Source organism: Geosmithia morbida, assembly GCF_012550715.1.
Source record: "Geosmithia morbida isolate 1262 chromosome Unknown scaffold_8, whole genome shotgun sequence".
Classification (NCBI taxonomy): domain Eukaryota; kingdom Fungi; phylum Ascomycota; class Sordariomycetes; order Hypocreales; family Bionectriaceae; genus Geosmithia; species Geosmithia morbida.
Genome location: NW_023336195.1, coordinates 215477 through 229136, shown reverse-complemented (window position 1 = coordinate 229136; position 13660 = coordinate 215477). Strand labels below are relative to the sequence as shown.

General features: G+C 55.7%; 5 protein-coding genes across 5 annotated transcripts; 3 read left to right on the top strand and 2 right to left on the bottom strand.

The window, feature by feature from the left end:
- Positions 1–278: 278 nt before the first annotated feature.
- GMORB2_7305 (C6 transcription factor) lies at positions 279–2318 on the bottom strand (the record flags this gene model as incomplete). The annotated part of the gene is made up of 1 exon (XM_035469270.1): positions 279–2318. One exon carries the CDS (start codon positions 2316–2318, stop codon positions 279–281), a length of 2040 nt encoding a protein of 679 aa, XP_035320965.1.
- Positions 2319–4061: 1743 nt separating this feature from the next.
- Positions 4062–5824, top strand: GMORB2_7304 (Sugar (and other) transporter; the record flags this gene model as incomplete). Its single annotated transcript, XM_035469269.1, has 4 exons — positions 4062–4476; positions 4529–5016; positions 5100–5394; positions 5460–5824. The coding sequence occupies 4 exons, from the start codon at positions 4062–4064 to the stop codon at positions 5822–5824; spliced, it is 1563 nt and encodes a 520-aa protein (XP_035320964.1).
- Positions 5825–7587: 1763 nt separating this feature from the next.
- On the top strand, positions 7588–8720 carry GMORB2_7303 (dioxygenase; the record flags this gene model as incomplete). The annotated part of the gene is made up of 2 exons (XM_035469268.1): positions 7588–7831; positions 7909–8720. The coding sequence occupies 2 exons, from the start codon at positions 7588–7590 to the stop codon at positions 8718–8720; spliced, it is 1056 nt and encodes a 351-aa protein (XP_035320963.1).
- A 519-nt stretch (positions 8721–9239) lies between these two features.
- On the bottom strand, positions 9240–10291 carry GMORB2_7302 (Short-chain dehydrogenase; the record flags this gene model as incomplete). The annotated part of the gene is made up of 3 exons (XM_035469267.1): positions 9240–9440; positions 9521–9634; positions 9722–10291. 3 exons carry the CDS (start codon positions 10289–10291, stop codon positions 9240–9242), a joined length of 885 nt encoding a protein of 294 aa, XP_035320962.1.
- Positions 10292–11119: 828 nt separating this feature from the next.
- On the top strand, positions 11120–13454 carry GMORB2_7301 (dihydroxyacetone synthase; the record flags this gene model as incomplete). Its single annotated transcript, XM_035469266.1, has 4 exons — positions 11120–11259; positions 11335–12448; positions 12508–12669; positions 12720–13454. 4 exons carry the CDS (start codon positions 11120–11122, stop codon positions 13452–13454), a joined length of 2151 nt encoding a protein of 716 aa, XP_035320961.1.
- Between the last annotated feature and the right edge of the window lie 206 nt (positions 13455–13660).

The window sequence follows — 13660 nt, the reverse complement described above, 5'->3', positions numbered from 1 at the left end:
CTTTTGCGTGATAGTATAGGAAGTAGTGATGGCATCTCAAAGGAGGGTTCACCGCTTGTATTAGATAGCATGGGTAGCGGTAAAATCTATCATATAGGCAACCATGGTCTTGACAATCGGGAAAGCATAGTTTCGTTCTGCCCTTGTGGTATCTACATTCCGGCGAACTCAAAGCGGCCTCTACCGCCGAGAGGCTACTGGTCCGACTTTGAATAGACCTTGTACGATGATATATAGAGCTTCAATGTATATGCGGTGCGCATAGCATCGACGGCAGCTCACTCTCCAAGGTCGCCCCAGTACTCCCTGAGGTCAGCAGCACGCCACCTTGTACCCCAGCCCGACTCCCTCTCAATCTTGTCGAGCAGTTCTAGGATGGCCCTGTGCTCGGCAGGATGGCTCATACAGCGGCCGGCAATCCAGAGGGGCTGTATACCATTGGTCCAAGCCCCGTGATGGTCGTTTGATATGCTGATGGCACATACTTGCCGGGCGTGCCACAAGATGCTCCTTGGTTTGGGGCTGAGGCTCACACCGGGCGGATGGTTCTGGAGCATGAGGATAGACGCGGTGTGGTATAGTTGGTTCCCCGAGATGGCGGCAGGATTGGAGAAGAGGATGGTGGGGAAGGGGGAATCTTCGGAGGAGGGGATCGTCATGATGGAGTGGAGGGGCGCCGGGCGGACGTGATGCCAATCCCATATATAGCCCCACAGCTTGATCCAGCGTGTCCTGAATTTGGGATCTGTCCGGCTCGGAACGTCGAGGGGCTCGGTGGGAACGGGTGCCAGAAGGTCGAGAACCTGGGCCACGAGATACACCATGTAGTTGGCCCAGCTGTGGAAACCCGGCTGGGAGCGGTAGAAGCTCACGTCCGTGTCCAGATCCATCTTGGTGGCCCACTGGTCCGCTGGTATGAGCGTCTTGACGGATGATATCAGCCCTCCGCACACGTCCATGCGTGCGAAGCACCAGAACAAGGACTCCTCGACGCCGCCGACGGCCCCGTTCATCCCGACGGCCTGCATCAGGCTGGCGCACCCATCTAGGTGCCGCCGCCATGCCTTGGGAGAGCAGCTCAGCATCTCGAGGACGCACAGGATGACACACGATGCGATGACGGCTGTGCTGCGGCTCGGCAGGTGCGGGAGGAGTAGGTGTATAGCCTGCTGGTACAGGGTCAGGCTCCGGTCCGTCGGCTGTGTCGTCTCCTTGAGCTCCAGCTGGCGTGCCGATAGGGCGAGGAGCGAGTACCGCAGGTGGTCGTGCGACGCGGCCATGTGCGGGACGGCATTCTGAAAGGCGGCGTCGCGGTCGAACTTATCAAGCCAGGGTGCGATCTCACCGAACCAGTTGCGCCACAGAACAATCTCCTCGTCCTTTCTCAGGATCGAACTGGTCTCGGCAGAGATGGTAGCCACAGCAGCAGCCGATGGCCATAACGGCCGATCAGTCCCTGCGAAGTCTGCAGCACCGGTCTCCGGCGTGCCCGACCGTGTGGGTGCATTCGATCGTACCTCTTGAATGAGGTGGTGCCGTAGCGTCGAGTGGAGTTCGTGGTAGGCAGACCCGGGCATGAAGACGCCGTCCTCAAACGAGCCCTCGGGTGTCAAGGCCTGTGCTGACGTCATGTAGTCGGCAATCATATCGATGGGGACCGAGTCGAGCGTGGCCTGCACAGGGTAATCGGCGGCGGCGGCGGCGGCTCTGGAAGCGCCCGGGCGGCCACCGCGGCTGAGAAACATGAGGTTGGCGACATCACTGTCGGAGTGTCCCGCGGGCGGCTGGGGCGAGCGCATCAGCGTCGGGGGAAGGTAACCGGCGGCGCTGGAGGGAGCTGCTGCCGACGGCATGGCTCCCTCATCCAGGCGAATGGACTGCTTTTCGTCTCTTCCAAACGTGACAGACGACGGCAACCTGGAGCCGCTATGCTCTGGTGCTGGTGTTTCTGCGATTCCGTCCCCGCCATCCGATGCTGTCGGTGACGGCAGATCGTAGTCTCGGATGACCTCGGCGGTGACGTCTAGGATCTCAAAGCCGCGGGGTCTCTTCCGACCAGCTATCTTCTGCATGGACGGGTGACGACCGTCGAGACACTGGGCGTTCTCGCGGCGGAAAGTAATCTTGACGCCCCATTCGCACCTCTCAGCTCGACGAGAGCAGGTGCCGCACGTCGGACGTCGTTCGTCGCACTTGCGCTTCTTGCGACGACAGTTGAGGCATCCCGTCCTCGTGCGTGTGCGCCTCTTCCTGGGCAGGCCATCGGAATTACCGCCACCGCCGCTACCTTGATCGTCTTTGGCGGTGCCGGTATGCATCATGCGTCTCAGACGAGAGCTTCCGCCTCGTGGTCGTTGCCGGATCCGTCAGCTGTAGCCGAAGTTGCCACCTCAAGGTTCCGTGTCTGGGAATGATATTCGTTTCGTCCGGGAAGGTGCACGCAGATTGCCATACGTATCTCTCGCCCGAGATGGCAGTGTCAGCCGAACCGCATCGTCTCATTCGCATCCAAAGGAGTTTCGAACTAGCATTTGATGTGTATCCTTTTCCCCGGGGGGGATCAACGCTGCATCGTACTTTTGGCCTCTCCATTTCTCCTTTTTCAGTTTGATTGGGCTCGTGGGGTGCGCGGGCTTGTCACCCCCCCCCCCCCCACCCCTCATCTTCTCCATACTCTCCTCCATGCGGAGTGATATTACCGCTTTACGATTACGATATTCCCTTTTAGCCGGGGAATCGTTGGTCTAGGCAGCAGTCAATCGATATTGCAGGAGAAGACAAGAAGATCCACTTGTAACCGTGCACTGCGCATTGGGCTCCAATTATGACCAGGATTGATGAAAATCGCTTCTCGTGGCTCGGTACGTGGATGCTAGACCCTGACCTTGTCTTCCACCCCTCCACACAGACTTCTACTCTGGATAGAAGATACCGTCTTGGGAGACTGTCTTTGGTCGGTGGGCGCCAATGACCAGCTGATCTCTACGTCTTCCCACGCCCGTGATGTCGAGACCGGGTCCCTGGCCGCCCGTCACTACCCAGCTACCCAGCTAGGAAGATGTAGAGATGGGCTTCTGTCGTAAAAAGGACCCCACCTCTTTGCAGGCTCCTAATGTTCCTGTTCTACCTAAGAGGAAGTAATAGCCGCCGCCCTTGTCCTTCTTGGCCCGTGGGGTAGCTTCGTGTCATTCGCCCGACGGGTTATTACCGTAGGATGTCAAGGCCAGAGTCGTCCTGAAATCGGGCCTTTAGCCTCGAAAGAGGTGATAGAAGTGCATGCGCATGGCTTTGAGGAATTGGAGATTGTCCCATGCTCTCCCCGCATCGAGGTCTATTGATACTATTAATACCGTTAATACCGTTAATACCGCAGAGTCAACGGTCCATGGATGTACCAAAGTCGAGTTCAAGATGATCATACCACCCTCCACACTACACCAGTATCTATTATCACCATCGATCATGATGCACCGGGACGAGTTCAAGGTTCTTTCCTCGAGGAACTCAACCCGCTGCTCATCCATCAACACTGCAGTCAAGATCGGAAGCACCCTAGGCGTCTTCACTCTGTTGACAGTTGACCAAGAGCATCGCTACTCTTCCCACCACATATAGGACCGACCACTCATACATGTTCAGTTCGAGCCCAAGTGACAGGTCATGGTTCATCCGCTTCGACATTCCAAGAGGGGTCCCTCTCCACACCACGTGGGACAGACCTGTCTGCGCACCCCTAGGACCCTCTTTTCCTCCCCCAGGTTGGTCCCCAGGTTGGTCCCCAAGTTGGGGGGCCCCCATGCGGAGACGAGGTCTACGGAGGAGCTGGCAGATCGTGGGGTGCGTTGAGGGGGTTGCGATGGTACGTCAAACTGGGCATGTCCTCGGGTCTAAGTCCGTGGTGCGAGATAACGGGAACTGAAGGCCGTCAAGACCTGAAGACGCTTGGAGTACAAAAACATATCGGGCCTCCCTCTGCGGCACGTTTCTGAGATGCCGATTATGGCCCATCATCTTAAACTCGTCTTCTATCTTGCTTCAGTAACAGTTCCCGAGAGCCCATCATGGTTGCTGGCTTCAAGGGGACAGCCCTCAAGGGGAGAAACCTCAACTGGGTGATCACGGCCACGGCGGGCGCTGGGTTCCTCTTGTTCGGCTACGATCAGGGCGTCATGTCGGGCCTGTTGACTGGCGATGCCTTCACAGGCACCTTTCCCGAGATCGACACGACAGGCAGCGGTCACGGCAGCTCTTCTCTCCAGGGGACCGTCGTGGCCATCTACGAGATCGGCTGCTTCTTCGGGGCCATCTTCTGTCTGCTCATGGGCGAGCGTCTGGGTCGTCGCCGGTGCATCATGTCTGGGTGCGTCGTCCTGAGTGTAGGCGCCATCCTCCAGGCTACAGCGTATGGCATCCCGCAACTCATCGTTGGCCGCATCGTCGCCGGCCTCGGCAACGGCATGAATACGAGCACGATCCGTACGTTCCCACCTCCCACGCCTGCGTGTATACGCGAAGCTAACTTGAACAGCCGTGTGGCATTCCGAGCTCATGAAGGCCAAGGCCCGTGGCAGGGGGCTCGCCATCGAGCTAGCAATCAACATCTTCGGCGTCATGCTGGCCTACTGGGTAGACTACGGCATGTCGTACGTCGACGGTCACTCGCAGTTCCGCTTCCCTCTGGCCCTACAGGTCCTCTTTGCCACCCTCACCTTTACTGGCGTCGTGTTCCTCCCGGAATCGCCCAGATGGCTGGTCGCCCACGACCGCCACGACGAAGCCCGTCGTATCATGTGGGCTGTGCGGTGCGACGAGGGGCTCACGGGCGAGGACGATCCCGGACTGATCCAGAGCCTCGGAGAGATTCAGGATGCCATCCGCGAGGAGCGCGAGGCCGCCGAGACGACCAGCTTCAAGGCCATGCTGAGAGATGGCCCCCAGAGGTTCCGCTACCGCACCCTGCTGGGGATCGGTGGGCAGTTTATGCAGCAAATCTCCGGCATCAACCTCATCACCTATGTTCGTCATCGCCCCTTCAGCCATTTTGTTTGACACGCGAAAGGGAGAAGAGGGAGACCTGCTGACTGGCGTCGAACTTGCAGTATGCCCCTGTCATCTTCCAACAATCTGTTGGCATGTCGCACAGCCTGTCGCTGCTCATCGCAGGCTTCAACGGCGTTGCCTACTTCTTCTCTTCGCTCACACCTATCTGGATCATCGACCGAATGGGCCGGCGCAAGCTCATGCTTTTTGCTGCTGCCGGTCAGTGCTTCTGCATGGCTATCCTCGCCGGTACCGTCTACGACGGCTCCAAGGCTTCCGGTGTCGTCGCCACCGTCATGCTCTTCCTCTTCAACTTCTTCTTCGCCGTCGGTCTCTTGGCCATCCCTTGGCTTCGTGAGCTCACCCCGGCCGCTTTCCATTCCCGCCCGACTCACGGTCTCTCACTGACAGAGCACCAGTGCCCGCCGAGTATGCCCCGTTGGCCATACGCACGCGTGCTGCCGCCCTCGCTACGGCCTCGAACTGGATCTTCACATTCCTCGTTGTCGAGATCACACCCGTCTCTATCGGCAACATCGGATACCGCACGTACATTTACTTCTCAATATTCAACTTTCTGTTCCTCCCCCTCATCTATTTCTTCTACCCCGAGACCCAGCGGCTCTCCCTTGAGCAGATTGACAAGCTGTTTGAAAGAGGAAAGGTCATGCTTCGCTGGGACCCTTCAATGGGCGTTCCAGGGGAGGCTCCTGAGAGGACGGGTCTCGAGAAGTCGGGGATGATGGGCCACATCGAGCGGAGCACTGACCAGAGGGATAGTTAGAGTTGATGGGGGTAAAATGCCAATTTATGCATATTATATATATATATATATATATATTTAAGAAACATTTTTTTATATTTTTTTAATCCTATATGCGATGTCTCTCCGATCCCGACGCAGACTAGATCAAGACGCATACGGATGGCATTCGCGACGGCCCAAGGCCACCGTCGGTCTACTAAAACCTTTGCGGCAAAGCGCACCGGATTGTTGAAACCCTGTGATGGCAGGACATGACAAACATATTATATATTGTTCGACTGCCTGTAACGGTGTATACAAAGTGAATGGTACCGGTTTACAACGTGGGTTATCTCTTCTACCCGGGCCCCGGATGGAATGATACGACTGCCCACCATCAATTGTAGCAGGACGTGACATTTACGGTCGAAAAGGTACGTGATAATATCTCAGAATTACTTCCTCTATACGTTATCCCTTCTTCTGACTCTCTTTTTAGTTGTAGCATCATGAAACTTACAGTCCTAACTTCTGATTAGACCTCCGGACCTTATTCTACTATTGTGGACTTGTAATTCAGATAAACCCGAAGAATTACGGTGAGTCAATCTTTTTCTTTCGTCGTATTGTATTATTGTTTGTAATGTTTCTCATTCTTATTGTGGTGCGTAACTCGACGGTGTTGTGGTCGAGTCCCGCTTACGTAAGCCATACCTGGAAACTGTATATTCGGCAACAGAAGTGAGGCTTTTGACGATAAATCGCCAGCTATGAACGTGTAGGAGAACTCAGATGTGTGTATGTAGCTGCTATGAAGTGACCACCCGTGGGTTGGTCACAACACTATGAGATGATTTACTATGACGCTCATCGTGAGTATCTTATTGTAAGTATCTCTTGTCAGTATTATTATAAGCATCATGGCAGAGGACTTAAAAAAGGAGAGAAACTATATGATATAGGTCAAGGTTCGACCCTGGACGGCACGTGGCATTCTCTCCACTATTGTATAACTACTATTGTAGTAACTCTTGGTGTCTCGAGTCTGGCAAAAAAAGCCGAAGCTGACCAGACCCTGAGTCTACTTACAAGAACCAATTCGAGGCCCCCCTCGGTACATAGAGAGGGAAAGCTTACGTAGAAGCGATTGCGGGAGTGGAGATTTCCAGGAACTGCGGAGATGGTTGATGAATATATTTGCTTTAGCCCTCGCGTGTTTCTAGAGCATAATCATCCCGTTTACAATGATTCGTCACCCTCTCAACATGTTGTGTGTCACCCAGCTTTGGTAGTATCACTACAGAAATATCTCTACGATGAACCATGTTGCATATAGGAATCGACAAGGAAAGATGGTAATATCTGGATCTTTGCTCGGTTCAACTCACATGCAGTACCCGCTATCAGCCCTATAGATTGTATTCACGCCCGCGAGACCGTGGCCTCGATACCATGATCTAGAAGTCTAATCCGGGAGACAGAGCTGCTGTGTGGTGTCCTCCGTGGATGTGAGGACCATTCTGAACCGTCAAGGTGGAGACTGTCATCGCATTACATCACGGATGGTGAGATGTGTGGACTGCACACTTCTCTGGGGGCTGAGAGGCCGAATCTAAAACCAAAGATTAGTATTCGGTTGCCAGGACCGAAGACAGGCGGAATCAGTATATGAGCATGGGGTTTCCGAGCGTCCGGAGGACCCGACGATACCCTTTCCTCCACTGGCTTTCCCTACTGCTACCACATCTGAGGCTTTGCGTTACAGAAGCCTGCAGCGGTTTGAATCATCGCCCCGGTTCACGATGTGGAACCAGTTCAATCTCGTCAGACTGGCCACGGCCTTCCTGACTGCATCGTCCATGGCCCATCCTGGCCATGAGGAGGAGGAGAGGAAAAGCTTGGCCACGGCCGGATCCTTCGCCGACTCTGCTCTCTCTGTCGGAAGGTGCTCTGGTAATGCCGAGAAGGTGGCCCGCCGGATGGAGGCTGCCATTCAACGCCATGCTCATACCCAGAGGCTGAAGAAGCGCAGCGTCGACACTCAGGGTTCGTAGCCCAGCCAACTTGCCTCGAGAACTCCCCAGAACCTCTCCCTCCCTCCCTCTCTCCCTAACATGTGACAGGCAACTCTCTCGACAAGCGCTCCCTGGAGTCAGTCCTCGGTACCAACCACCACTCCCGCCTGCGAGGCATCACCCTGGACAGCGACCCGAGAGACTTCTTCACCACGACGACGTGCATCTTGAGCCCTGATGGCGGCATCGGTCCGTACTACGTGCCTGGAGAGCAGGTGCGCCGGGACATCACCGAAGATGAGGAAGGGGTGCCCCTGTATATCCACGTGCAGTTCATCGACGTGCATACGTGCGACCCCGTCCCGGGAGTGTACGTGGACGTTTGGCAGGCCAACTCGACGGGCGTCTACTCGGGTGTCCAGAATCCGGTCAACGGCAATGGTAGGGACAGGTCCAATATCCACAACACTGCCCTGCGCGGCATCCAGCGTACCGACAGGAACGGCGTCGTCATGTTCGACTCCATCTTCCCGGGAATGTACTACGGTCGCGCCGCCCACATCCACGTACTGGCTCACAGCGAGGCCACCCGTCTGCCCAGCAACACCGTCGTCAGCAAGTACGCCTCCCATATCGGCCAGCTGTTCTTCGACCAGGACCTCGTCCACGGTATCAGGGACATCTACCCGTACAGCACTAACGTGACCGATCTCACCCTCAACAGGGACGACGACTTCATCAAGATGATCACGGAGAGCAGTGAGTCTGATCCCGTCTTCAAGTATGTCCTCCTAGGAGATGACCTCGCCGACGGCGTCTTCGCCTGGATCACCGTTGGCATCCAGACCACCTCCTACTACGACATCGACCACGACTTTGTGATGACGGAGAATGGAGGTGTCGCTCTGAACGATGATTAGAATGTTCCTATGAGGCGGGGAGAGGCACAGGAAGAAGGGGGATCAGTGCCTCATATTCTGTGATGCATAGTATGCATGGAGTACTGTCAAGTTTCCGACATAACCTGCCCTCGCGGTCACGGATGCTCTCATGGCAGGGATGCGAGAGCACATATCTTCCGCTTGACGGACAGGAAGAGGAGGAGTTCTTGCGAGTTTGATTTTTATTTTTATTTTTTTCGATTTTCCATCATCAGCTTTGCTTTACGTGAATCTTTAATCGCTGCTAGTTCTGCCTCACGTTATATGCCACCCTTGGGTGCATGTTGCGAGATCCATTACGTTCTTTGTCCCTCCCATGCCGTGAGCCCTGTTACGCGATAAACACTGCTCTGTTGCTGTACCTCTAACAAAGTCTGGTGCTTGTGAGAATGCTACAGAATGGATTGGAAACATCTCCATCATAGATCCTTTCATAGTCATTATCCTGATAACCTCCGTACGCTAGATCATTTGCAGTGTTACAGCACGCACCATCGCTCAAGCCGAAGCTGTGTGGCCACCGTCGACCCTCAGGTCAATTCCGTGCACAAACGAAGCACCTTCAGACAAGAGGAAAACTGCGGGCGCCTTGAAGTCGTCTGGTACACCCAAGCGACCAAGAAGAGCACCGGCCATCCAGGTCTTCTCGACACTGGGGTTCTCAACCAGGAGCTGGTCCGTCATGGCGGTGCGGATGTACTGAGAGAAAAGTTGCTACTGTTAGATCATATCGTTTATTGGGGTCGATCAGTCTCGGACCGCTGATTCTCATGACTTACTCCCGGAGACAGCGTGTTGATGCGGATACCGAACTGGCCCCATTCTTGGGCAATGGAACGACACATTTGCTGCACGGCAGCCTTGCTGGAGTTGTATGCGGTGCACGAGAGACCCTAAAACATTTGTCCCATTTCTTCAGCAAAGGTGCCCCGGGGGGAGGAGATGGATATGAGAGAGAGAGAGAGAGAGAGAAAGCATACTCGGTTGGCAATGTTACCCGACATGCTGGAGATGATGACGATGCTACCGGGGAGATTCCTGCTCCTGAGAGCCCTCGCAGCATACTTGCAGGTGTTGAAAGCACCCGTCACGTTGACCCTGAGTATCCTGTCAAAGTCGGCGGCAGGGTAGTCGATGGCGGGTAGCTGCTGCTGGATACCGGCGCAGGCAACGGTGCCCCAGAAGACGGAACCGCGGGACTCGGCATCCTTGGCGACCATCTCCATCACATTCTCGGTGGACGCCTCGTCCGTCACGTCACACTTGTGGTACGTTATGGACCCGGCCTTGGCAGCAGCCAGCTTGGTAGCCTGCGCCCACTCGGCTTCCGCCGGCTTCTCGAGGATGTCTAGGCACGCGACGTCGCCGTCCGCCTCGAGAACGGCAATGGCGAGGACGATTCCCAGACCGCGCGCACCTCCCGTGATAGCGACCGTCTTTCCGTCTAGAGAGAAGAGCTTGGATAACGATGCGGTCGAGGCGGGGGCCTGGCGGGTCTCGGGCACCGCATCCGTGGGCGGCGACACGTCCTGAACGACTGAGGGGGCCATGATGAATCTTGGGGGTTTCGCAATCTGTGGAAATCTGGAAATTTGGGAAGAAAGATTGAAGAGCAGTTCAAATCGATGGAGGAAGAAGACAGTAAAACAGGTCAAATAGGGCCGGGACCACAGGGACTTGATCCCGTTCAACCCATCTTACATCTTTCTTCTTTCTAATCCGCTTCTTCGCTTTCAGATGCCATGACTCTCTGTCGGTCAAGTGTTGAGAAGCTTCTCTCACGAGGCACATGCAGTTTTAAATCTCCCCTGCAGCCCACTTCGCCTGAAGTTGTGGGCGGGAAACCGACAAGGAAATCGTAAGCGCTCGTAACCAACTTGTCCATATCCACCTTTGGACAGACCTGCATCTTTCAAACGGATTTCCGGGAAGATTGGAGCCTCTATTGATCGACAAGTGCGGGTCAAGGGAAGGAGAGGGGATAGACAGGGACCCGTCCGAGTAGTAGTCAGGCGTCCCAATGTTACAACCTACATGTATTGTATGTACTATGTACAGACTAACACTTTTTAAAGGCATCCTTGGCAATGCTATCTACCCCGCCCTCCATCTCCATGGGGCCCCTTGTGGTCTGTATTCCCTAATTCGGAAACAGGCAAGATGAAGCGCCCGACCGGCTTTGTCGTGTCGACAGCGCAATTTGACGACGCGGGGTGCAAGAGGGAGAGACATGAGCAATGTGATGCTCCGCCGCTCTCCCTGATGCAATGTTAAATGCATAATGATTGACATCCCGGCGAGAGTGCTTCCCTGCCCTCTTCGTCTTCAACTCGGATGCCTTGCTGCCGATTGACCTACACGCGCTTTGGAAGAACACGATGACGACCACTACTATCAACGGCTCCGGGCAGCTTGGCCGGTTCAGCAAGCAAGATTCCAAAGACATCGACGTAGTTCTGCGCCAGTTCCGCTGCCTGATCGCAGATCTTTGCCAGCAGTTCAACGGTGGTCACCCGGGGTAAGTCGGAGCCTGTTTCTCCCGTCGGTAGGGACGCGGAGAAATCTTGCAATTGTAGCTGACAATCGTCGCTAGGAGTGCTATGGGCATGGCTGGCATCGGCATCGCACTCTGGAAGTATGTCATGGACTATTCTCCCAGCAACCCCGAGTACTTCAACCGAGACCGCTTCGTCCTATCCAACGGCCACACCTGCCTCTTCCAGTACTCGTTCCTGCACCTGACCGGCTACAAGGCCATGACCATGGACCAGCTCAGATCCTACCACTCCGCGCGCTACGACTCCTTCTGCCCCGGCCACCCGGAGATCGAGCACGAGGGCATCGAGGTGACCACAGGCCCTCTGGGTCAAGGCATCGCCAACGCCGTCGGTCTGGCCATGGCCACCAAGAACCTGGCTGCCACGTACAACCGGCCCGGCTACGACCTGATCAATAATACGACATGGTGCATGATCGGCGACGCCTGTCTGCAAGAGGGTGTGGCGCTCGAGGCCATCCAGCTCGCCGGGCACTGGAAGCTCAACAACCTCGTCGTCATCTACGACAACAACCAGGTCACCTGCGACGGCAGCGTCGACCTCTGCAACACGGAAGACGTCAACGCCAAGATGCGCGCCTGTGGCTGGAACGTCCTCGACATTCAGGACGGCTGCTACGATGTCGAGGGTATCGTCAGGGCACTTCTCCAGGCAAAGGCAAGCGCCGACAGGCCTTCCTTCATCAACGTCCGCACCGTCATTGGCGTCGGCAGTAAAGTTGCCGGAGATGCAAAGGCCCACGGTGCTGCTTTCGGTACCGAAGACGTCAGAAACATCAAGAAAAACTTTGGCATGAACCCCGAGGAGCACTTTGTCGTTTCAGACCAGGTCTACGACTTTTTCAAGGACATCAAGCCTCGTGGTGAGCAGCTCGAGGCGGCATGGAAGGACCTCGTCTCCGCTTATGGGAAGGTGTACCCCGACCTTCACACCGACTTCACCAAGAGGGTCGACGGTGATTTCACACAGGACTGGCGCAGCATTATCCCCTCCAAGGACAGCCTCCCTACCACCCCGACGGCATCGAGGAAGTCTGCCGGTCTTGTTTGCAATCCTCTGGCTGCCAAGCTTACCAACATGATGGTTGGAACGGCTGACCTGTCGCCGTCGGTCAACATGATTTGGAAGGACAAGGTCGACTTTCAGCATGTAAGCCACATCGCCTCGTTCTTCTAGGAGGTGAGATACTTACTGAGAGTGATCAATAGCCGGATCTGAAGACGACGTGCGGAATCACGGGCAACTACTCCGGCCGCTACATCCACTGGGGTGTCCGCGAGCACGCCATGGCGTCCATCTCTAACGGTCTGGCCGCTTTCGGAAAGGGAACCATCCTCCCCGTCACGTCAAGCTTCTTCATGTTCTATATTGTGAGCCATCGTCCTCCCCACCACCGCAGACCTCTGGCTGACCGTCCCAGTACGCCGCTCCCGGTGTCCGCATGGGAGCCCTCCAGCAGCTGCAGGCCATCCACATCGCGACGCACGACTCCGTCGGCACAGGAGAAGACGGTCCGACACACCAGCCCATCGCCCTCGCATCACTGTACCGTGCGATGCCCAACCTGCTATACATCCGTCCGTGCGATGGCGAGGAGACGGCTGGAGCCTTCATCGCGGCCCTAGAGGCACGAAACTCGCCCTCCATCCTATCCCTGTCGCGGCAGGACCTGGAGCAGTACCCGCAGTATTCGCAGCGGGAAGGTGTCCTGAAGGGAGCTTACGTATTTATCGAGGAGGAGGACGCCGACGTGACCCTTATAGGTGTTGGGGCGGAGATGTGCTTCGCCGTCAAGACGCGCGAGACGCTCCGTCGCAACTACGGTATCAAGGCTCGTGTCGTATCTTTCCCATGCCAGCGCCTGTTTGAGGCACAGCCCATCGAGTATAAGAGGCAGGTGCTGAGATACTGGTCGAATGCACCCCGCGTCGTCATCGAGGCGTACGCGGTGCTGGGGTGGGAGCGCTACGCCGACGCGGGTTTCTCCATGATGTCCTTTGGCAAGAGTCTCCCCGGAAAGGACGCCTACAAGTTCTTTGGGTTCGACGAAGAGACTATTGCGCCCAAGGTGCGCGGACTGGTTGACGAGGTCAGGAGGGATGGAGTGGAGTGTCTACGCGGCGAGTTCCGTGATCTCAACACGGCAAAGCACTAGAACAGTGGAAGACGGATTCTCTCTTGGAAATGTACATCTTAGTTTCACTGCGCGTTCATATCACTGTGTCACTTACACGTAGCGTGGTGTGACTTTCTTGTCATCTCATGTTGTGTACCATCACTTTGATATCATCACGAACATACTTGTCACCTGGACCTCGTCTTCTAGAAACCACAAGTTATTTGTCTGTATATAACATGTCA